Source organism: Microcaecilia unicolor, chromosome 8, assembly GCF_901765095.1.
Source record: "Microcaecilia unicolor chromosome 8, aMicUni1.1, whole genome shotgun sequence".
Taxonomy (NCBI): Eukaryota; Metazoa; Chordata; class Amphibia; order Gymnophiona; family Siphonopidae; genus Microcaecilia; species Microcaecilia unicolor.
In genome coordinates this window covers 181,315,775-181,340,892 of record NC_044038.1, presented here as the reverse complement: position 1 = coordinate 181,340,892, position 25,118 = coordinate 181,315,775, and the positions used below count along the sequence as shown (strand labels likewise).

Here is a 25,118-nt window from a genome sequence, read left to right as displayed (position 1 = left end):
AAGTCCACTGCACTAACCATTAGGCTACTCCTTCGCTGTGGCAGGCGTGGGGAAAAGGCGCTCACTTGACCGGGTGTCTCAGCGGGAGACGTTCCCTTTTGGCGGGAGTGCTGGAGATGACCCGCTGAATGCGGGAGACTTGGCAGGTCTGCCAATGCCGTCTAGTTGCCTAATATTCGAGGTGCTCAGGGTCACCCTACTCACACAGCAAGCCCACATGGCTATCTTTTGATTAAATCCTTCAGTAATATTTCTGCTTTTTAAAATGCACACAACTGGTTTTGTGTTGGGCAAAAGTTCAGGCCGTTTCCCAGTTGTGCAAAGAACATGTCTATTACCACATTATAGCAGATTTACGTATTTTATTTTGCAGAGGAAGAGGGCATTGAAATTTGTTATAAATGCAAAGTTCAGCCGTGTGTACGGGTTCAGTAAAGACTAATAACTGCAATCAAAGCACCAGGACCCGTACACACAAATCATACACCACGTGACATATTTTAATTCTAAAATTCAATATTAAGCAATGCCGAGCTTTGCTGAGCCCCACCTGTTCCTGGCCCGCCACCGTCCTAGAGTCTGCTGCAGAACTGAAGAGAGCCCCCCTGGGCTGTAACCTACCCGGCCTCCACCTAACACGCCCCAACTTGCACAAGAACAGTACGAAGCTGACACCCAACGCCACCGCCCATAGCTTGAAGCAAAGCACGCGCGCGGCGCGACCTTTCTATTTCCAGGACACAGGGCGGAGATTGGCTGACACCCTGCGTGCGTTAAAAAACCCCACCTTCGCGATTGCTTATGCGCCAGTCGGGTTGAACGCTAGTCACCATAGTAACGGTGACTCACGGTCATAGATCTGGCAACGCTACTCCTAGGATTTTTCATTCGTCGTCGGGAGGGTGGGGGTGGGTGAGGGAGGTGAAGTCTCGAGGAGGGGCACGTACGAAAGTTTCCTCGCTTTTTTTTTTTTTTTTTAACCGTCCCGACCTCGAGAGGGAGAAGAAAGAGCTGGTTGACGCGCGCACAAAGGAGAGGGGAGGGGGGGGGGGGTGAGCGCGCGCGCGGCCGGCAACGCGGACCGACGTAACGTCACGCTCGGTCCCGCCTCCTGCCTGCGTTCCCACAGTGCTCCGCGGAGAGAGGGGGCATTTTGTTGCGAGCAGGCGAGAGAGTCGGGAGAGAGAGCGCGGAGAGAAACAAGATGGCGGAGTGAGGGGAGGTAGAGGAAGAGCGGCAGCAGTGGCGGAGGAACGGGAGGCCCAGGTGAAAGGAGCGCCGAAGAGAGCGGGCTGACGACGACCTACGAGCCAGTTGGACCAGACGCTGCTGCTTCGCAGGCGGGTGGCTGGACGCTCTGTGCTGGGGGACGCGCTGACGGCCCTCGCAGCCTCTTTGTGCTATAGTGCGTGTGAGGCCTGCGACTCTTCGGGCAGAGAGGGAGGTGGAGGCCGTTTTCTGCTCCTGGCTGTCCAGGTGGAGCTTGCCTGATCTGGGCTGTATGTGTTTGTAGCTACCGGAGAAGCCTTTTCTGTTAGCCTATCATTCCTGCCAGCTTCACCGTCAAGAACTGCCCGGCGATCATGGCGAGCGGCAGCGGCTCCAAAGCCGAGTTCATAGTCGGGGGGAAATACAAACTGGTCAGGAAAATCGGATCTGGTTCTTTCGGGGATATTTACTTGGCGATTAACATAACCAACGGAGAGGTAAGTAACGAGAGAGAGCTTTGGACCTGGCTGCTCCTTTTGGCCTCTTTACCAGGGGTCGATTATCGGGAGGAGCGAGGAGACGGCGTCTTGCTGTCACTCCTGAGCCCGACGAGGCCTCTCTTAAAGCTCTGTGTATGTGTGGTTTCTGTTTGTATGTGATGGTGGTTTACTCATTGTTTCGTGTTATAGGAAGTGGCAGTGAAACTGGAGTCTCAGAAGGCAAGACATCCGCAGCTGCTGTATGAAAGCAAACTGTACAAAATTCTGCAAGGAGGGGTCGGCATTCCTCATATTCGGTAAGTAAACAGCAGTGGGATCGAGGAGCATCAAGCCTGCCTATTCTCTCCCCCCCCCCTCCCCCAGAAAACCAAAACCATACTCAGTGGGACTGAGGAAAAACAATCTGCTTCCCCCCCCCCCCCCCCAAAAAAAAAAAAAAAAAAAAAAATCTATACACTGCCTTTCTCAAGACCCGGAGTGGTAGGTTCTTGTTAGGGGCTTTGGGGTTACAGCGTTGGAAGCAGAAACTTCAGAAAGCAGAATAAGGCGTTACCTGGCTAACTTGCCCTGACAAGAGCCGTCTGCGTTCTCTCTTTGCTGAATCGTTTTAACTAAGTAGTGGATGACGAAGTTAGTGGAAGGGCTCACCCAGCCTGTCTGCCCGAGGGCTTTGGGCTTGCTCTTGGAAATGGCTGCTGTCTTTTGTGTTTTGTTCCAACATGTCTTCCTTCCTCTGTTCAGAAAATGGCGGATAGTTGTGACTTGAACTCCAGGGTTGGTTACTTACTTTCCTGGTAACAGGTGCTTGCCACAATTTTGTCCATTTTTTTTTTTAAGGATAAAGGGTATATTGAAAGTTCCATTTCTCTTTATTTTAATATGAGAAAAGCCAGAAAGTACACACAAGTGTTTGCATTTGCAATCATTGTGTATCACTTTGTGTTTACTTTTTCTTTTGTAGTTTGGAAAAATGTTAGTGACTATTCTTGGACTATATAAGAAAAAAATAGGAAGAATGCATTTAATTAAAAAATGTTCAGAAAGCCAACCATCCTAACTTCAGTTAAGCCAATAATTGTCCACGGAAAAAGGTTTTTACAATGGCTGCACACATACTGTACCATGAAGTAAATTATGAAGTTCTGAATATGTTGTGCCTGTTTTTTTGTAAATGTTTCTATTTAATTGTGATACCTAAGGCATGTTAGTAAAGCTGGTAAAATAGATTAGTCCTTCGAAGATGCTGACTAGATTTTTGAGGTTTCTAATAGCTACAGCTTTTAAAACTACTGTAAAATTAGAGTTTCTGTAAAAGTGTAGTAAGTGGTTCTTAATGTCAGCTGGAAAATGTTATCCAGTTGCTGTTCCTTGCCTTGTAGATTCTATGCATGTGATTCAGCAGTGTTCTATAACTGCATAATTACACAATTTTTAAACATTTGTGCATGGTTGACCTTGGCTAACGCCATTCTTGTGGGGTAGTATTTTTGGCATTCCTCCTAGTCCTTTGGAGCTTATAAGACCATTTGTGCTCACATCTCTGCTTGTGCTTCAGTTTTTCCATCTCTCTGGCTGTGTTTCACCTTGTATGGGGTTTGGAGCATTGTCTGGTCTTGAGTGCTCTTGGTAGAGCTTTGAGAATAGAGGCCTCTTATCTGCCAAGACCTTCACTGTCTCAGATGAAAGTTGGAATTGCAGGTCACCACTTTTCTTTAATTGCTGGCGCCTAGCATCTTTAATCCTAGAGTTTTGAGGGTTGACCATAGTTCTGGCTGCTGTAAACATTGTACCTATATGGTGAAGATATTCTTCTGGTCCATGAAGATACAATATGGGGTGTTGCAAGGTTCTCCCTCCTACCTTATTTAGGGGTATTTTTACTAAGCTGCATTAGGTGCTAACACGTGCCTAACGCAGAACATGCTAAAGCATCAGGCATTAGTTTTTGCATGTGTGTTTGCTAACAGTACAGTTGCTATTTTGGTATCTTTTTGAGGTGGTTGTGTCAGGGCTAGAGAGTGAGTGTGCTGGTTAGTGCACAGATATCCTAGAAACTTACTGCCCACAAAATAGGTAGTGGTATGTACTCCTGTGGTAACTTTTAAAATGGCCACACACCAAGTTCACATGCTGAGTGCTGGATGAAGTATGTGACACCTTTTAAAAGACACTGCTTGTTAATATTGTGCCCCTGATGCATCCCATAAGTGGGTGAAACAGGCTGTCAGGCTATTAATGTACTTATTTATGTAGTGAATAAGTGTCCATCAGCAGAAATCTGTCCTGCTTTTTGGTCACACATCTTTTATCAATCTGCTTTCACACTCAAATGGAAACATTAACACATGGCCATTAATGGAACAAATAGAAACGTGTATTTACAGCCACATTAAAATGACTTTAGCGAGCAGGAATACAGTATCACAATAAATGATGCTGGAACACTGGCAATTTGCCATTATGCCAACCACCCGTAGGCAATTAAATATGATGCAGTCTTGGACAATGTTATAAAACGGTTAGCAGTCAGCAATATTTTTTTTGTTAACTTGCATGATATACAGCCTCCCTTGGCATCTTTGATAGTGATATACAACATGCAGACTTGACCTACAGCTGTCTTTTTGCCATTTATGGGACACAGGTGGTCCATCCAGTATTGGCCTTGGCATAAGGGCACAGTAAGGCTATTAATACAGCTTAGTAAAAATATGCCTGAAATCTTCTGATTTCCAACGTGGACAATTTATTATCTCGTGGATATTTTTAAACGTATGGTGATAGTAGTAGTACTTCACTAGCTAAATTGGGGGTAATACAATGCTGCTTCAAATTTTATTTTTCTCCCAGATCATTTTAGATTAGTAGTGCAAGCGATCATAGTTTCACATTTTGTAATCTACTTTTAGGTGTATTTTGAAAGCACTTTGACTTACAAAGTTCCATAGTGTAACATATGGAACATTAAGTACATAAGTACATAAGTAGTGCCATACTGGGAAAGACCAAAGGTCCATCTAGCCCAGCATCCTGTCACCGACAGTGGCCAATCCAGGTCAAGGGCACCTGGCACGCTCCCCAAACGTAAAAACATTCCAGACAAGTTATACCTAAAAATGAGGAATTTTTCCAGTCCATTTAATAGCGGTCTATGGACTTGTCCTTTAGGAATCTATCTAACCCCTTTTTAAACTCCGTCAAGCTAACCGCCCGTACCACGTCTCCGGCAATGAATTCCAGAGTCTAATTATACGTTGGGTGAAGAAAAATTTTCTCCGATTCGTTTTAAATTTACCACACTGTAGCTTCAACTCATGCCCTCTAGTCCTAGTATTTTTGGATAGCGTGAACAGTCGCTTCACATCCACCCGATCCATTCCACTCATTATTTTATACACTTCTATCATATCTCCCCTCAGCCGTCTCTTCTCCAAGCTGAAAAGCCCTAGCCTTCTCAGCCTCTCTTCATAGGAAAGTCGTCCCATCCCCACTATCATTTTCGTCGCCCTTCGCTGTACCTTTTCCAATTCTACTATATCTTTTTTGAGATACGGAGACCAGTACTGACACAATACTCCAGGTGCGGTCGCACCATGGAGCGATACAACGGCATTATAACATCCGCACACCTGGACTCCATACCCTTCTTAATAACACCCAACATTCTATTCGCTTTCCTAGCCGCAGCAGCACACTGAGCAGAAGGTTTCAGCGTATCATCGACGACGACACCCAGATCCCTTTCTTGATCCGTAACTCCTAACGCGGAACCTTGCAAGACGTAGCTATAATTCGGGTTCCTCTTACCCACATGCATCACTTTGCACTTGTCAACATTGAACTTCATCTGCCACTTGCACGCCCATTCTCCCCAGTCTCGCAAGGTCCTCCTGTAATCGTTCACATTCCTCCTGCGACTTGACGACCCTGAATAATTTTGTGTCATCGGCGAATTTAATTACCTCACTAGTTATTCCCATCTCTAGGTCATTTATAAATACATTAAAAAGCAACGGACCCAGCACAGACCCCTGCGGGACCCCACTAACTACCCTCCTCCACTGAGAATACTGGCCACGCAATCCTACTCTCTGCTTCCTATCTTTCAACCAGTTCTTAATCCATAATAATACCCTACCTCCGATTCCATGACTCTGGAATTTCTTCAGGAGTCTTTCGTGCGGCACTTTGTCAAACGCCTTCTGAAAATCCAGATATACAATATCAACCGGCTCCCCATTGTCCACATGTTTGCTTACCCCCTCAAAAAAATGCATTAGATTGGTGAGGCAAGACTTCCCTTCACTAAATCCGTGCTGACTTTGTCTCATCAGTCCATGTAAGTCTAATTGCTTTGAAAATTAGCCTCTTTTTAATCTTTACAAAACAGATTTTGTGCAGCCAAGATATAGTGCTTCCAAATTTGTCAGCAGTGCAGGGAAGTTCGATATTCACACCACTTTTGAAATCATTGTGCTGGCTTTCCAGTCTGAGCTGAGGCCCAATTCACACACTGTACGTTTGCGTTCAGAATTCTATCAGGGTCAGCCCCTTACTATATGACTTCTCTGTAAATCTTCCTCCATCAGGTAGATTTCTCGTGTATTGAGTGCCTTCGTTCTGTTACCTGTCAGCCAAAGGAATTAAAGAAAATGTTTATCTTCCGTTTTTTTAAAAATCCATATTAGGCAGCGCTTTGCTGGTACTGAAATTTAAAAAAGAAAAAAACTATATTGTTTAATTTCTGAAATGTTTAATATTTCTAGAATGTGATGTTTATCCTGTAAATGACCAGCTTCCTAAGATGCACACTGAACCATGTGAGTTACTAGTGGAATATAAATGCTTTGATTAGATTGTATAGAAAGGTCAGAATCCCTGCAGCATTTAGGTGTTCCTCTTAAGTGCTGAAATGTGTTAATTGTCAGGGTAGAGTCTTTTATCAATTTTGCATGTGTTTTTACAGTAATGAACCTGTTCCCTAAGTCAGGCAATGTGGAATATGAACTTGCTTTCTGTATTACTTATGCTTTCTTTTGGCTTTAAGGTGTAGTGTTCACATGCAACATATCAAAGTGTACTTCAATTCCTTAATCAAACCTGTTGCACACAGAATGAAGGAAATGTTTCTTTATCTTTCTGCTGCATTTTTTTTTTGCTACTTTAGTGTCTTCTTTCTTTCCACCTGATAATCACTTGGTACTGATGCTCTTGTGCAGTTCTTATGATTTTTTTTCTCCTTCATTGTTTTTTTTGCATTTAACTTTTTCAGTGGAAATGTTCCAAGGGATCATAACCTCTTCATTCTTACAAAGTAACGTAGTAAATGACGGCAGATAAAGACCTGTATGGTCCATCCAGTCTGCCCAACAAGATAAACTCATTTTACAAGGTATGCGATACTTTATATGTATACCCGAGTTTGATTTGTCCCTGCCTTTCTAAGGGCACAGACTGTAGAAGTCTGCCGAACGCTGTTCTTGTACAAAGTTCTGAAGCTAATCTCGTAGTCCCTTAAAATTTACACTCAAGCCCATCCCTATCCATTCACGATCAGGGCGTAGACCGTAGAAGTCTGCCAGTTCCCGTTTTGTTTCCCAATTACTAGCGTTGCCACCCAAACTCTGCTAATATTCCATGGAACCATTCCTTCTAAACAGGATTCCTTTGTGTTTCTCCCATGCATGTTTGAATTCCATTACGGTTTTCATCTTCACCACCTCCCGCGGGAGGGCATTCCATATATCCACCACCCTTTCCGTGGAAAAATACTTCCTGACATTACTCCTGAGTCTGCCCCCCTTCAACCTCAATTCATGTCCTTTAGTTCTACCGCCTTCCCATCTCCGAAAAAGGTTTGTTTGCAGATTAACACCTTTCAAATATTTGAACGTCTGTATCACGTCATCCCTGTTTTTCCTTTCCTCCAAGGTAGGCATGTTCAGGTCAACAAGTCTCTCCTCATACGGTTTGCAACGCAAAACCCATACCATTTTTGTAGCTTTTCTTTGCACCACTTCCAGTCTTTTTACATATTTAGCAAGATATGGCCTCCAAAACTGAACACACTACTCCAAGTGGGGCCTCACCAACGACTTGTAGAGGGGCATCATCACCTCCTTTCTTCTGCTGGTTATAACTTGGTGGTTTGATACAGCAGTGTTGTAATGAATGAGACATGCCACCTGCCTTATTTGCCTGCCTACACAAATTTTTTACCATTAGAACTTCACAGCCAGTTAGACCAGCGCGCTGTTACAGAATTTATAGATGTCTTTTTGTACTAGTGTTTTCTATCCTGTGAGCCATCTTGTCTGTAATCCAGTGTCTTCATTTGCGCATCCTTTGGTCTCAATTTATTTTGTCTGGTATTGATCAATAGATGGTTCCTGGAGTAATACTCGGTATTTACCACTGTACTTAGATTATGATATTCATGTGGTGTGGTGCCAACTAGAGAGTGACACGAGGACAAAGTTTGACCCTGTCCCTTCAAACTCTGTTCCTTTTTATACTTTGTTAAAAGTATTTAAATATATAATCTTAAGTGTTTGTGGATTCTGCAGCTGAGGACAATCTGTGTAACTTTATAAATCATAAATAGAAAACAGCAGCAACGAGCAGCTATAATAACCTCCACCCTTCCAACCCCAATAATAGCTGGCTTCTACTACCCTAATACACCCTGTTAAAATGTCCAGGGCTACAAAATATTACCTGCTCTGTATACCCTAGTTGGGGAGAAATATGTCTTATGAAGCACTGTTATGACTTTAATCTGTGGATGAGTAAGTCATCGATGATCTTGGGATTTGGTCTAGCTCTCCTGTCTTCCACAGTTCTTAGTGCAATAGAAGATGTCTTCTCAGATGAAGTGCTGGCAGCAGGAATGCACAGGATCCCCCAGTTATGGGAAAAGTGAGTTTGAAGCAGCTATCTGCTTTTTTTTGGATCACGATCAGTTATTTTGGATTTCTTACAGCACTGAGACATTTTAATATTGGTTGACATAACGTAAGAGTTTCCATAGTAGGACAAACCGAATGTCCATCAATCCCAGTATCCTGTTTCCAACAGGAGCCAGTCCAGATCACGTCCCTGGGAAGATCCCTCAACAGTAAAACAGATTTTATGCTGCTTATCCTAGAAATAAGTAGTGGATTTTCCCAAGTAGATGTTAATGGCTTACAGAGTTCTTTTAGGATATAATTTTTTTTTTTTAACCCCACTAAACTGCTTTTACCACATTTTCTGGCAAATTCCAGAGTTTAATTGCATGTTGAGTGAAGAAATATTTTCTCTGGTTTGTTTTAAATTTACTAAGTAGCTTCATTGCTCCTTAATCCTACTAATTTTCGAAAAAGTAAACAAGCGATTCACATCTACCCTTTCCACTTCACTCAGTGTTTTTCATAGACAAGGCTGTGCTTCATGAGTACAGCAGCATGTGATACTGTCAACCCTAGAAAGTTACTACAGTAAAACCTCGGTTTTCGTCGGTAATCCGTCCGAAAACAATCGGCAGAATCCGAAACCAACAAAAACCGAAGCAATAAGAAAGTACAGTACAATAATCAAGACTTTCCCAGGATGTGCTGCACAATACAAAAATCACCATCAGTGAGCACCCAGCTCTGGGCCCTGGCTGCCTCTCTCTACCTATAGTTTCCACCGACACAGGCCCGGGAGCTGACCGGGGCGAGCGTCCACATCCTGACCCTCTCCGACACTCCCTTTCAGTCCTTCCCGATTACCGAGCGGAGGCAATCTCCCCCTTCTCACCTTGCCAAGCTCGATGGGTGTGCAGTGTTGCAGGCTTCTCTGTCCTGCGGCGCACGCGTATCTGACAGCAGCAGCTCTCCTCTCAAAGCATGTGCAAAGGCCGGTGGCTCCCCCCACCTCCTATACTATTAGTGGTGTAGATAGCGCCCAAGCAGCGCCGGATGGAAAAGTTAACCCCCTGTTCATCAGGACCGGCAACGTGCTGGCGATTTTGAAGTTGCAGCGGCAGCAGTTATGTCACTTGTGTTACTGGCGTTGTCCTCTCCATCTTCCAGACCCTGCCAGCTGAAGACGAAAACCGAAACATTTTTGGATGAAAAAAACCATGATAACCGAAGTCAACTAAAACCGAGGTTTTACTGTATCTTTAAGAAGTCAGTTGAGTAAGAATATTTTACAATAGGTTTCTTCTAGCTTCAGAATAGCATACAGGAAGTTCATTATACCCACAGTCTTGACCAGTTTTAGAACCTATATTTGACTCCATTGCCTAAAATTATAGATGTTTGATGTGGAATCATATTTACATATTAATCGGCTAGTGATCATGAAGAATGATCAGTCTGAAGCCATTGCCTTAAGTTATAGTCTGAATATTGTAAAAAAAAAAAAAAAAAAATGGTTAGACCAGCAAAGAGTGGTATTAAACATTAAGTCAGAGGGCTATGTAGATTTCAACATATGTCTCCTAAAGATTAATGGCGACATTGTTTAAGTTTCTATCCAGTTTTACTGTCGGCAGTGTGTTAGTCATATTTTAAGTACATAAGTGTTGCCATACTGGGACAGACTGAAGGTCCATCAAGCCCAGCATCCTGTTTTAATCAGTGGTCAATCCAGGTTACAGGTACCTGGCAAGATCCCAAAACAGTACAATACATTTTATTCTGTTTATCCTAGAAATAAGCAATGGATTTTTCCCAAGTCCATCTTAATGTCTTATGGCCTTTCTTTTAGGACGCTATCCAAATCTTTTTTTTTTTTTTAAATCCCGCTAAGCTAACTGCTTTTAACACATTCTCTGGCAACAAATTCCAGTGTTTAATTACTCATTGAGTGAAGAAATATTTCTCCAATTTGTTTTAAATTTACATTATATGCCTCCTAGTCCTAGTATTTTCAGAAAGGGTAGACAAGCAATTCACATCTACCTGTTCCACTCTACTTATTAATTTATACACCTCTATCCCCTCAGCCATCTTTTCTTCAGGCTGTAGAGCCTTAGCCACTTCAGCCTTTCCTCATAGGGAAGCCGTTTTATAGCCCTTCTCTGTACCTTTTCCGATTCCACTATTATTTTTTTTTTTTTTTTGGGAGATGCAGTGACTTGCATACACATCTATATTTTGTTGTAGACAATACGGTGAAAACTTCTGCCTAGTGTGCGGCGGCAAAAAAAAAAAAAAAGCAAAATAAGGTGCTAAGAATTAGGATTTTGATGACATAAGACCAAGGATACTATAATGCCTCTATTACTGCATGGTGCGACCTCACCTCGAGTATTGTTCAGTTGTTTTTGTATAATAAATAAATAAATAAATAAATAAATATATATATATATATATATATATATATATATATATATATATATATATATATATATATACTAGTAAAAGAGGCCCATTTCAGAGCAAAAGGTGTTCATCACCAACACCCCTCCCTGGCCAACCCCTTCGTTATTCTTCTATTGCTCCGCCCCCAACGTCATGACGTTTGACGCGAGGGCGGGGCCCGGAGCGATTTCCCCCCCCCCCCCCGCCTCCCTCCCTGCCAACCCCTTCGTTCTGCCATTGCTCCGCCCTCGAGGGCGGGGCCTGGAGCTATTTTGGTGGCTTCACCACCACGAACCTTCGAACCTTTTTGAAGGAAGTCAGGGCTTGGCTTCACTGACGTCAGTGTCCTCAGAACGTTGAGGGTGAGTTTTATTATAGTAGATATATATATATATTTCTATATAAAAAGCACCACCAACGTTCTATGAAGCCTCCAGCCGGAAGTGTGAAGGGGGAGAGAGATCCGGTTTCCCTATGAGTGTCTGCCCTGCCCTCTCTGTAACACAAACAGTCAGTGAAGGAAAACACAGCAAAGCACGAAATCAAATCGCTCTCTGTAACAGTGAAGGACTCAGAGGGGGGAGGGGAGAGAGGGCAGGGACACACACACTCCCACATGCACACAGAAGAAAACCTTGTTAGCCTCTGTTTCATTTGCATCAGAAACGGGGCTTTTTTACTAGTATATATATAATACACACACTAGAAAAGGCTCAAACAAGAGTGACCAAAATGATAAAGGGGATGGAACGCCTCATGAGGAAAGGCTAAAGAGGTTAGGGCTCTTCAGCTTGGAAAGGAGAAGGCTGAGGAAGGGGTTATGATTTTGGTCTTCATAATCCTGAGTGGTGTAGAATGAGTAGAAGTGAGTTGTTTGGTTTTTTTTTAACTCTTTGAAGAAGTGCAGAGACTAGGGGAGGGGGGGATCCTCAATGAAATTATATGGAAATACTTTCAAAACAAATAGGAGGAAATATTTTTTCACTTGGTGAATAAACTCCTAAGCTCTTTTCCAGTAGATGTAGTAACTGCAGTTAGCATATCTGGGATTAAAAAAGGTTTGGACAAGTTCCTGGAGGAAACGTCCATAGTCTGCTATTGAGACAGGGAAGCTACTGCTTGCCCTGGGATTGGTAGCATGGAATCTTGCTACTATTTGGGTTGCTGCCAGATATTTGTGACTTAGATTGGCCACAGTTGGAAGCGGGAATACTGGCTAGATGGACCAATGGTCTGACCCAGTATGGCTATTCTTATGTTCTTATGCTTGTGTGGCAGTAGACTTAGCAATAATGTCAGGAAGTATTTTTTTTTTAAGGGCTGCGAGGAACTAAGACCAGTGGTGATCAAACTTCTACGGTCTGTGTTCCATGAATGACAAAACAATTAGCACGTGCTGGAGATGGCTTCTATGGCAACTTGAGTAGTTGGGACATAAGGACAGTGCCAGACAGACTTCATCTGCAAAAATGGCAAATATCAGGTTCAAGTATTCATATTTTATACTACATTCATTGTTGGTTTAATCTTGAATTAATGTGACTTAAGCAGACTGGATGGATGGGTCAGTTCTTTATCTGCTGTCTTCTACTTTACTACTGTGTACCTTTGTATACTTCCTCAGTCCTGGTGATCAGGTTCTAGCATTGTGTGCACTTTTGGACCAAATTCTGTATATAGCGCCAAAAAAATTAAGCATATTCTATATGATTTAGGTGTGGTGTATAGAATACACTTAGTTGATACTGTAACACCTAAATCTATACGCGTCTATTTATGCAAATAACCTGGTGTAAATCCATGCACATAGATTTAGGCGCACTTATCCGTATTCTGTAATTACATGTGGAAATCCTGGAACACTCTTAAATGTGCTGCTTTTAAGCTACACGGGTTTATTTTGAACCTGTGTGCTTTACAATTTAAATGCAGTTCTTTATAGAATATGCTTAGTGATTTCCGTGCATAAATTGTAATTTCCAATTAGTGCTTGTTAATTGCTGTTAAAAACGCCGACTACCTTGTTACACCAGTTTATTCGTGCTCTTGCACTGTTGACCCGGAGGAGTTTATTTAGAATATTGCTCATTGCTGTGTTCTGGATTTTATGCCCCCCCCCCCCCCCCCCCCCCCCCCCCGTTAATTTGAGACACTTTCTGATTTGCATTTGAGGGGTTTATTTTTCTAATGGAGGAAAGTGTCTCAAGATTGTATTGTACATTTTGGCGTGCTTTAACATTCTTTACTAAATCACGTATGTGGTAAAATGCTTGACGTTTTTTCTGCTCAAAATGTTTTTCTGACACAAGCTTTTTTTTTCCAAACTTTTTTTCGGCTTTAATTACTGACGGTTGATTTCAAATACTTCCTTCTTTCTTTTTCAACCCAAGAGAAGTCAAACATTTATACATAAAGGATTGAGAATCTGGGGGCAAAATAATTCCTCAAGTTTAGTAGAAGTGGGTCAGATTTAGGCGGATCAGATGGGATGCCAGAGAAATAAACCTTCACCCCCATAATGGTTTTTTTTTGCCCCCCCCCCCTACTTGTATTTAGAGTAAGTGAAGTATTTTTCATTGTTACTCTTTCCTGTCGCTTCAAAAGAAGGGGTAGAAAAGGCCTGTTGTTGAACAAGTGCTGAAAAAACTTTGGGTTTTGAAAATGTGCTTTGTTTTGGAATTAGTATTTTCCAGTCTAGACAGAACAGTTGTACTTCAGTCATGGGTGGTGTGAAACATCTATAGTTAAGTAATTTCTTTGAGTTCTTGCTTAGTCTGTAATTAACGAAATGGAAATGCAGCAGTTTCAGTGCCAAATTAACAGAGATACCATTTTATAGAATGTCTTGTATTGCAAAATATTTAATGGGGTGCATGGGCTAATATCTGTTGAATTCTGCATTAAACCTAAAAATGTTTGCCATGGGAGGAGCTTGTCATTTAAGTGTACTATAAATACTGTAGCAGGACACTTTAGTAGCTGAAAATTGATTTTTTTCCAATTTAATATACTGCCCATTGTGAGCCTTCTGAGCAGTTTACAATTGGTACATATTCTATCAGAATGTAAAGTGGTGAAAAGGAACAGAGGAGCTCAGTGGTTGGGAAGGTTAGAGAAGCAGAATGCTGAGTCCAAGTTCTCTTGGCACAGGGATAAGGAGTATATGCGCTACTAGCAGAATTATAGAGAAGACATCTTGAAAAAAAAAAAAGTCTTACATTTTTGGACTGGGAGGGTATTCTATAAATTGGGACCATTCATGCTAAATATCCTGAGTCTAATGTAACTGTATTTAATTTGCCTGAAATTGGGGATTGCAAGTAGCTGATGAATTGATCTTAGTGTCCTGTTGGGAATGTATGGGATAAAATGTGTCTTGGTTTTTGGCTGTATTTTATTGTAAACCTCTAGAAACTTATACGTTGGGTGGTCTAGAAATCCAATGTAGTGTAAGGTATCCTGACTGCTATGTGTTTTTGAACCAGCGTGAGAATTTGATATGTAGTGTGATGGGGTATAGGCAACCAGTATGCCTCTGTGAAGAGGTGTGATGTGATGAAACAAAAAGTTTGTCCTGTAGTTTGTCATATGTTGTATATAATACAGTCAACCTAGTTTAGAGATTGACACCATGATATGTGTTGCAGTAGTCCAGATCGCTGATAACTAAAGTATGAATTAGCACTAGGGTGATAAATGACTGCTTCTTGGAGCTACTGGTCCAGGAACTGACAAGAGGGGGAGCCATTTTAGGTCTAGTGGTGGAGTGCAGGGCATAGTATGAGAGGTAATAATGTTGTGTCTGCTGGGAAGTGGTGATTGTAACATGATCAACTTTGAGCTACTATCTGGAATGAAGCCACAAAGGAAATTTTCTGTAGCAGCATTTCATTTTCAAAAGGATGACTATGACAAAATTAGAAAAATGGTTAAAAAAGCTAAAAAGGATTGGCTGCAAAGGTTAGGACATTTAAATCGGGCATGGACGTAGTTTAAAAATATCATCTTGGAAGTCCGGACCAGATGCATTCAATGTTTTTACAAAGGTGGAAAGAAGAGAAAATGACAGCCTGCATGGTTAAAAAGGTGACTTGAAAGAGGCTGTTAGATCCAAAAGAATGTTCTTCAAAGAATGGAGAAAGGACCCAAATGAAGAAAATAAGAAGCAGCACTGTCCAGCTAGATGCAAAGCCTTGAAAACGAAGGCTAAAATAATATGAAGAGAAATTTGCCGCAGAGGCAAAAATTCACTAACTTTTTTTCAGGTATATCAGAAGCAGAAGGCCTGTGAGGGAATCTGTGGGACTGTTAGATTTAAGGGGCACTCGGGGAGGACAAGGCCATAGCAGAGAAACTGAATAAATTCTTTCCTTCGGTCTTTACGGAAGAAGATGTAAAATCTACCTGTAGTACAATTTGGATTTCTGCCAGATACTTGTGACCTGGCTTTGCCACTGTTTGGAAAACAGGATACTCGGCTAGATGGACCATTGGTCTAGCCCAGTATGGCTACTCTTATGTTCCACAGATGATTTTCAAGGGTGATGTGGAGGAACTGAAAAATTTCGGTGAACCTGGAAGACGTACTGAGCCAAATCAACAGAGCAGTAAATCACCTGGACCGGATGGCATGCATGGTTTTCAAGGGTGATGTGGAAGAACTGATAAATTTTGATGAACTCGGAACATACCGAGCCAAATCGACAGTAGTAAATCAGTAGAACTGAAAAATGAAATTGCTGATCTGTAGTTATCATCAACAGTACGTGAAGATTGGAGGGTGGCCTATGTGATGCCAAGTTGCCAAGGGTTTTTTTTTTTTTTTAAGTGTTCTAGGGATGGTCCGGAAAACTAGACCAGTAAACTAGATGTCTGTGTCGGATAAAACAGTGGAAACTATTATAAAGAATAAAATTACGGAACATATAAATAAACATGGTTTAATAGGATAGTTAGCATGGTTTCAGCCAAGGGACGTCATCTCTCCAGTTGTCTTCATTTCTTTGAAGACATGAATAAATATGTGGATAAAGGTGAGCTGTTTGATATAAAGTATCTAGATTTTTAGAAAGCTTTTGACAAAGTTCCTCATGAAAGACTCCTGAGAAAATTAATCATGGGATAGGAGGCAATGTTCTGTTGTGGATTTGGAATTGGTTATTGGACAGTGCAGAGGGTATGCTTAAATGGCCCTTTCTGTTAATGGAGGAGGGTGAATAGTGGCGTGCCATAGGAATCTGTACTGTGCCCAGTGCTATTTATCATATTTGTAAATGATCTGGAAATCAGAAGGTGATTACATTTGCAGATGACACAAAACTTATTCAAGGTTGTTAAAACCTTAATCGACCACATCGCCATGTATTTGTTTCTTTACCGGGCTGGCGAACGCCTTTACAGTACTATGTAAGTCACATTGAGCCTGCAGATAGGTGGGAAAATGTGGGATACAAATGTAACAAAAAAAATAAAACATGCGTGTGAAAAAATGCAGGAAGACCTTAGGAAATTGGAAGATTGGGTATCCAAATTGCAGATGCAATTTAATGTGGACAAATGCAAAGTGATGCACATTGGGAAGAATAATCCCAAATCATGGTTACCTGATGCTGGGGTCCACCTTTGGGGTCAGCACCCAAGAAAAAGATCTAGATGTAGATGCGCTGAAGTTTGCCTACTGTACGGCGGCAGCTGAAAAAGCAAATTTGGAAGGAATTACGAAAAGGATGGCAAGACCCAAGAATAGTATAGTGCCTCTGTACCACTCAATGGTGCGACTTCACCGTGATTATTGCATTTAGTTCTGATCACCATATCTCAAAAATGATATAGCAGAATTTAGAAAAGGTTCAAAGAGCGACCAAAATGATAGAGGGAATGGAACTCCTCATGATGAAAAGTTAGAGAGCTCTTCAGCTAGATGGCCGAGGGGGAGATATGATTTGAGATCTACAAAATTCTGAGTGTTGTAGAAAGAATAGAAATTAATCTTGGTGTGGTTTTTTTTTCTTTGTAACTTTATTTTTTCAAAAAGTACAAAGACTAGGGTACACTCAATGAAGTTACATTGAAATACTTTTAAAACTGGAGGAAATATTTTTTCGCCTGACAAATTTAGTTAAGCTGGAACTCTTTGCTGGATGATGTAACAGCGGTTAGCATATTCTGGTTTAAAAAAATGTTTGGCCAAGTTCCTGGAGGAAGTCCATAGTCTATAGAGTCAGACATGGGGAAGCCACTGCTTGCCCTGGGATTGGGAGAATGGAATGTTGCTACTATTTGGGATTCTGCCAGGTACTTGCGACTTGCATTGACCACTGTTGGAAACGTGATTCTGGGCTAGATGGACCCTTGGTCTAACCCAGTGTAGCTGTTCCTGTGTTACCTGAAGGGCTCATTGGTGAAGCAGGGGCCAAATCATCGCTGCACTGCTATGAGATCTGTGTCCGGAAAGTAAGGGTATCGTCACTAACAGCTAAGATTTTAAGTGTTGAGACAATAGGAATGATGGTGGTGTGAATGGCAGTTAGTAGCGCATGTAACATATACATAGTAGATGACGGCAGAAAAAGACCTGCATGGTCCATCCAGTCTGCCCAACAAGATAACTCATATGTGCTACTTTTTGTGTATACCTTACCTTGATTTGTATGTGCTAAGGGGTTGTGGTCTGTGGTGATAGCCATTCAGCAGTAATATTGAATATTTCATTGAGAATCCAGTCAGAATCTGTAGGTTCTGTGCAAGTTAAGATTTGAATGTTATCTGCATAGACAAATGTTGTCACACGAGTGTAAGCAACAGTGCTAAAAAGATGCTGAATAGTTTTGGAGCTAGAATGGACCAGTTGGGTTTTCAGTATATCTATATTGAATATCCATGAGAGATTTGCATGCTCTGCCTCCTTTGTGCATGATCATATAAATCTCTCATGGATGTTAACTGTGAATGTCCTGAAACCCAACTAGGTTGAGTAAATTATGCCCATACTATGCTTTAGGTTTACATAGCTGAATATGAACTACCAGAAACTTGGTATTAGCCTTGTTGGGGTGGTGGTTTTCCTTAAGAAGAAAAAAAAAGTGACTTCAGCATTAGGCAGTCTGGTAAACTTCCTTTGAGAATCTGTTCTGCAAATATTTTATGTATCTAATGTTGAATGCAGCAACTTGTCTCCATTCTAGGGTGATTACAAGAAGGAGCTGTCCATTTGTTAGTGTTGGTTTTAAGAGCTTACTCATTTAAATTCTGATTTGAGAACATAGCTGAGATTCTGCAGGAGTGTGTTTGCTGTTTAGCAGAAAATGAGTTGATGCATTAACTAAATTCTAACCACCTTCTTAAAAATCAGTATAGGTATTGGAAATTTTTTTCAATTGAATCCTATTCTACCACTGTAGAAAGCATGAGATTGAGGGTGAATAAATCGAATCTGAATTCAAATGAGTTTTCAAAACATTTTTAACTAACTTATATACAGTGAAAACATACTTGTAACTCCAATAATATGTATATCAGAAAGTTTCTTTATTCTTTGAGCTGTTTTTGCTTCACTACATTTCACAAATTTATTTCAGTGACTTGAAACAGTTTGATTTATAAACAGCGGTTCTAGTGCGGGTTCATTTAATGCCAGCTGAAGTGTCAAGTGCTACTGACAGTATTGTGACAGTTGCCTATACTAAAGTATTTAAAAAAAAAAAAAAAAAAAAACTACCCATGGCCAGTAAGCCCTTCCCCTCCCATGTACTCATACGAGTTATCACTAGTAGTGTAGTGTACAGGGCGGGGGAGGCTTCCATCTACTCCTGTCCCATTACCACTGGGGTTCAAAATGGTAATGGGCTAGTACCACAAGACTAGAGGATAATGTGCCAAATAAGGCACTCCTTATTTGGCCGATTGATCCCTAGCAGTATGGCTAGAGGTGGGTTACCAATTTTGAACTCTGGTGTCAGGAGTGGAGATGGACCATTCTGCCATGTACAGGACACTACTAGGGATAACTTGAGTAAGTACTGGTAGCTTTTGGAGGGGGGGGGGGTGCTCATGAGTGTGCTCCTCTTGTAGAAATCAGGTGATACAGGACCTGTTACATGTATTAGCATGCTGGGCATGTGCACTAATACTATCGGCTGATGCATAAATTGCAGGACAGATGCTTGCCATACCCCTTGACATTTTATTGCACTCTTAAGTTTCACAGTTAAGTTGTGTTAAGTGCAAAAGCTTAACCCGCTTTAGTAGATAGGCCCTTATGCCATTGAAGGCATTATGCTTTTATTACTCCAGTATTTGTAATTATAGTATTTGTTTAAAATTGATACATATTTTTTAATTTGCCTAATTGGGAATATGAGCAGATGAGTAAAAAATATTACATGGAATGCATGCAAGAATGTTTGGAATAACAGAATTTCCTTGTCATGAAGCAGGTGCAGCCATTACAGATGGGTTGTGTCCATCAACCAACAGAGGGAGATAGAGAGCACACTTTTTCAGTGCCTCATACCAGCTTGCTCCACTGCCTCTCTTCAGTATTCTCTATCTCCCCTAGCAGAGTGGCTGCAGCTTCTCCGAGCTCCATCTAAAATCTGCCTGGAGGTTGCTCCTGTGCTTTTGCCAGTTGTTAGCAGGGGTGTTGGAGGCTATAGCAGCTTCACTTTAAAGGCACATAGGTTCGCCCTTTCCCTGCCTTACCCATACCTCCGTGGATGTGGACACATTGCTTAGCTTTCCATGTCCTTCCCCACCAACAGTGGATGCAGGCACATAGGTTCGCCCTTTCCCTGCCTTTCCCACTCACCTGAGCCTCCGGAGTTCTATTTACCTCTGCTTTCCTCACAGCGTTAAAAAAAAAAAAAAAAAAAAAAAAAAAGAGGTTTTTCCTTGCCTTTTTCTGTGGGACCGGAGCTGTGATACTCGGTCCAGTGAGGTAAGAGTGTTTTCTGACTCCTCCGGGGTGGGCCCACGATCGGGGCAGTTTGGCGCGAACCGCCATTTTGAATTTTACCGCCGTTTTCGGCGATGGCTGCGGACACAGTAAAGCGCTGTTCCAAGTGTGGTCGGGCTGCGAGCATTCGGAGGCCTCTGGAGACCTTCATGGTCTGAGGAGCCAGAGTCTGGTGCAGAAGTGACTCAAGATCTGGACGATCCCTCCGCGGTGAGGATTTTCCACCGTGATGAGCTGCCAGCGCTTATTTCTGATGCCCTGCAGGCTCTCTCTATTGAGGACCGTGCCAGTGGCACAGCCTCCTCTGTGAATCCTGGGATGGCTAGTACCAAAAAGCCTGCTCGAGCCTTTCCTTTGCATGACTCCATCCAAGAGCTTATTTCGGCTCAGTGGGCTGACCCCGAGGGACCTTTGAAAGTTTCCAGGGCTATGGGGCAATTATACCCTCTGAGTGAGGAGCATATGGCTCGCTTTGCTATGCCTAAAGTGGATGCCCTAGTCACAGCTGTGACAGAGAACTACCCTCCCTGTTGAAGGAGGTGTTGCCCTGAAGGATATTCAAGACCGTAGACTGGAATCAGTACTTAAACGGTCATTTGAAGTTGCAGGTCTCACTATTCGGGCGTCTGCATGCAGTTGTTATGCTGCTAGAGCCCGCCTGGCTTGGTTGCAACAGGCAATGAACAGCCCGGTGATGGAGCGGAGCCCTTTTCAGATGTGGCTCCGTGGATGGAGTCGGCCTTGTCCTTTCTTGCTGACGCCCTTTATGATATTGTCAGAGCTTCGGCTAAACACATGGCATTTGGCTACGGCATTGGGTGGCGGACATGGCCGCTAAGCAAAGGTTGGTGAAGTTGCCCTTTCAAGGCCTTCTCCTGTTTGGTGAGGAGTTGGAGAAAATTGTGAAGGGCCTGGGTGAGGCTAAACCCCAGCGCATGCCCGAAGATAGGCCTCGGCCTTCCTCTAAGGGTGCGGCGGTCCACTCCTCTTACACACCTCGCTTCCGTGAAGCTCGACGGTACCGCCCGGGGCGTTCTGCTGGGTTCACTTCTCGTGCCCGTTTTCAGCAGAGGAACTCCTTTCGCTCGGACAAACGTTCCACAGCCACTGGCTCAAGGCCTGCAGTTCAGGGGCGACCCTCTCAATGATGGTGCGCTGGCCCTCTCCTCGAATCCTGTCATCGGAGGACGTCTTTCCCTCTTTGCCGAGGAGTGGGCCAACATTTCCTCAGAACATTGGGTCTTGGATAGAGAGCTGCACGGGAACGGGGTTTGCGGGAATCCCGCGGAACCCGCGGGATCCCCGTGGGGACGGAGGCAGTTCCTGCGGGATTCCCGTGGGGATGGAAGCAGCTCTGCGGGATTCCCGCGGGGACGGGGGCAGTTCCTGCGGGGTTCCCGTGGGGATGGAAGCAGTTCTGCGGTCTTCTCGTAGAAGTGTAAGCTGCACCTGCACCAGCCTCTCATCTACCGAATACCAATTTCTTTGAGTGCTGTCTTCTCCTCCTCCTCTTCTTCTTCCTTGCTTTTAACAGCACAACTGTGGAAAGTCTTCCATTAAGGAGGTGGTAGAGTCACAAATGATGACGGAATTCAAAAAGGCGTGGGATGAACACAGAGGATCTCTAATTAGAAAATGGAATTTATATAAAACCTAACCTTAAATGGCTGCATGTGTGTGGATGTGTCAAGTGACGCTTAGATGGCGACTCTGGCTGTGATGAACTAGGGCTGATACCTGGCAGACTTGTATGGTCTGTGTCTCATACATGGCAATCTGGTTTAGGATGGGCTGGAAAGGGCTTAGACAGCAACTTCAGTGGCTGGAACATGAGGAAAGTGCTGGACAGACTTTTACGGTCTGTGTCCCACAAATGAGAAGACAAATAGACTGGAGTGGGCTTCAACGGCAACTCCAGTAGTTGGAACATAAGGATAGGGCCAGATAGACTTCTGTGGTCTTTGTTCCAGAAACACGAAAGAAAGACCATAATCAAGTATATAATATCACACTTGTTGATTTAATGATAAATTGATCATGAGTGTGACTATTGGCAGAGTGGATGGACCGTTCAGGTCTATTTGCTGTCACTTACTATGTTACTATTAATCCTCTTTGCTACCAGGCTGGTGCACAGACCTCAGTTCTGACACAGGCACGAGAATCAGATGTCACCTGACCTACTGGCACATGCATGTGGCGACCTCTCAGCACACAGTGCAAGTGAATCAGAGACAAGTCTTACATGTGCGCACCAGAGTGTTCCAACTTCCGTTCCTTCCTTGCCTACAGTGCTGTGGCTCAAATCCAGAGACAGACTGAGGGAGCTGACTGGAATTTTCTTTTATGTACCATTAAATTCTTACGGGGATGGGTTAAATTCTTGCGGGGATGGGTGGGGATGGGTAAGATTCCAGCGGGGACGGGTGGGGACAGGTAAAATTCCAGCGGGGACGGGCGGGGATGGGTAAGATTCCAGCGGGGACGGGTGGGGATGGGTAAAATTCCAGCAGGGACGGGCGGGGATGGGTAAGATTTCTGTCCCCGTGCAACTCTCTAGTCTTGGACCTGATCAGAGACTGTTTCAGAATAGAATTTGACGCCCCTGTAAGAGATGTGTTTGTGGCGCCCGATGCGGTTCTGCTGCCAAACGGGCGGCGGTAGAGGAGACTTTGCAAGGTCTGATTCAGATAGGGGCCGTGTCCCCGGTACCTCCCGCCGAACACGGCTGCGGCCGCTACTCCATCTACTTTGTGGTGCCACGAAAAGGAGGGTCTTTTTGCCCTATGCTGGACTTAAAAGAATTAAACAAGTCCCTGAGAGTGCGGCATTTTCACATGGAAACCCTGCGCTCCGTCATTGCGGCGGTACAGCCAGGAGAGTTTCTCACGTCTCTAGACCTGAAAGAAGCTTACTTGCACATACCAATTTGACCCCCGCACCAGAAGTTTCTGAGGTTTGCGGTGATGGGAAAGCATTTCCAGTTCCGGGTCTTGCCTTTTGGCCTCACCACAGCTCCCCACACCTTTTCGAAGGTTATGGTGGTGGTAGCTGCCTTTCTAAGGCGAGAGGGTATTTGGGTTCACCCGTACCTGGATGACTGGCTCATTCGAGCAAACTCTGCTGCAGAGAGTCAGCATGTAACAGCCAGAGTGGTCTCAGTACTTCAATCTCTGGGCTGGGTCGTCAATTTGGCCAAAAGTCACCTGACCCCCTCGCAGTCTCTAGAATATTTGGGGGCCAGGTTCGACACAGCCTCGGGGTATGTGTACCTACCCGAGCAAAGGCGGTGCAAGCTTCAGAATCAGGTCTGTCTGCTCCTGAGGCTGCCCCGCCCGCGAACTTGGGACATTGTCCAGCTGCTTAGATCAATGACGGCCACCATGGAACTGGTGCCCTGGGTGAGAGCGCACCTGAGACCTCTACAGTATGCTGTACTCCAAAGATGGTCTCCAGTATCTCAGGATTATCAATGCAGACTCTCTTGGCTCCCTGTGGCCCGACTCAGCATGGAGTGGTGGCTCTCAGACAGCATGCTGCGGCGAGGAATGCTGCTGGTGCTCCCCGATTGGTGCCTAGTGGTGACATGCCAGCCTGAAAGGCTGGGGCGCACATTGCAAGAGGAAGCATGCCCAGGGTCTATGGACACCCGAGGAGTCTGAGTGGTCCATCAACCGCCTAGAGTTGAAAGCGGTGTTTCAGGCGTTTCTGGCTTTTCAAGTGACCCTGGAAGGATTGGCTGTCAGAGTGATGTCGGACAACACGACAGCAGTGGCCTACATAAATCGACAAGGCGGCACTCAGTGCAGAGCTCTAGCCGCGCAGGCCAAACAAATTTGCCACTGGGCCGAGCTGCATCTACAGTTTCTGTCGGCAGCTCACATTGCAGGTCAGAGTAATGTGCAAGCCGATTATCTAAGCAGGCATCAGATCGATCCAGTGGAGTGGGACCTTGCAGACGAAGTATTCCTGCAGATATGTGCCAAGTGAGGCAAGCCCGTGATGGATCTAATGGCAACAAGCATCAATGCCAAAGTCCCGTGCTTTTTCAGCAGACGGAGAGATCCTCGCTCGGCGGGGTTGGATGCCTTGGCTCAACCCTGGCCTCCGGGCCTATTGTATGTGCTCCCTCCGTGGCCCTTGATAGGGCGAGTGCTCCTGCGGATTCGGCTGCATCCAGGAGAAGTGGTTGTCCTCGCCCCGGATTGGCCCAGGAGGCCTTGGTATGCGGACCTCCGACAGATGCTCGTAGAGGATCCCCTTCAGTTACCTCTGGTTCCCAACCTGTTGTCACAGGGTCCGGTGACCATGGAGGACGCTGGCCAATTTGGTCTTATGGCTTGGCGATTGAGAGGGCGCAATTGAGAGACAAAGGCTATTCCAATAAAGTAATTACCACTCTCCTGCAAGCCCGCAAGCTTATGCCAGGATTTGGCGCCAGTTTGAAGTCTGGTGTGCTTCCAAAGAGATCACACCCCTGCGGGCTCCTGTCTTGCCGATTCTGGACTTTTTGCAGGATGGTGTACAAAAAGGCTTGGCCTATAATTCCCTGCGGGTGCAAGTGGCAGCGTTGGCCTCCCTGCGTGGCAAGGTTGAAGGCGTGTCTTTAGCTGCTCATCCAGATGTGGCACGGTTTCTTAGAGGGGTGCTTCGGCTCCGTCCTCCCGTGCGTGCACCTTGTCCAGCTTGGAACCTGGGGCTAGTGCTGAAGGCCCTTCAGGGTGCTCCCTTTGAACCGCTTCGGCGTGCTTCAGAGACAGATTTGACACTGAAGGCCATCTTTTTAGTGGCCATTACTTCGGCGAGACGGGTGTCAGAGCTTCAGGCGCTGTCCTGTAGAGACCCTTTTCTGCAATTTTCAGAGTCCGGGGTCACGGTTCGGACCGTTCCTTCCTTCTTGCTTAAGGTGGTTTCAGCGTTTCACCTAAACCAACCTATTTTCTTGCTCTCCTTTTTCAAGGAGGAGTTTCCAGAATCTTTTGGGCAATTGCACCTGTTGGATGTGCGCAGGACTCTGCTACAGTATCTGCGAGTTACTAACTCTTTCAGGACCTCTGATCACCTGTTTGTTTTGCTATCAGGTCCTCGCAGAGGGTCTCCAGCGTCTAAAGCCACTATTGC

The 25,118-nt window shown here is 44.1% G+C and overlaps 1 protein-coding gene across 5 annotated transcripts in view; it reads left to right on the top strand.

Moving 5' to 3' along the window:
• Positions 1 to 1,113: 1,113 nt before the first annotated feature.
• Positions 1,114 to 25,118, top strand: part of CSNK1A1 (casein kinase 1 alpha 1) — a 108,455-nt gene continuing 84,450 nt past the window's right edge. For 2 of the 5 annotated variants that reach the window (XM_030212390.1, XM_030212392.1), the window contains exons 1-2: positions 1,114 to 1,706; positions 1,899 to 2,005. In XM_030212390.1, the coding sequence (XP_030068250.1) occupies positions 1,584 to 1,706; positions 1,899 to 2,005 (230 nt within the window). In that variant the 5' untranslated portion in view covers positions 1,114 to 1,583. Of the gene's footprint in view, positions 1,707 to 1,898; positions 2,006 to 12,367; positions 12,528 to 25,118 lie in introns of those variants that run through there. The other 3 variants (XM_030212393.1, XM_030212394.1, XM_030212395.1) reach the window with 3 other exon arrangements.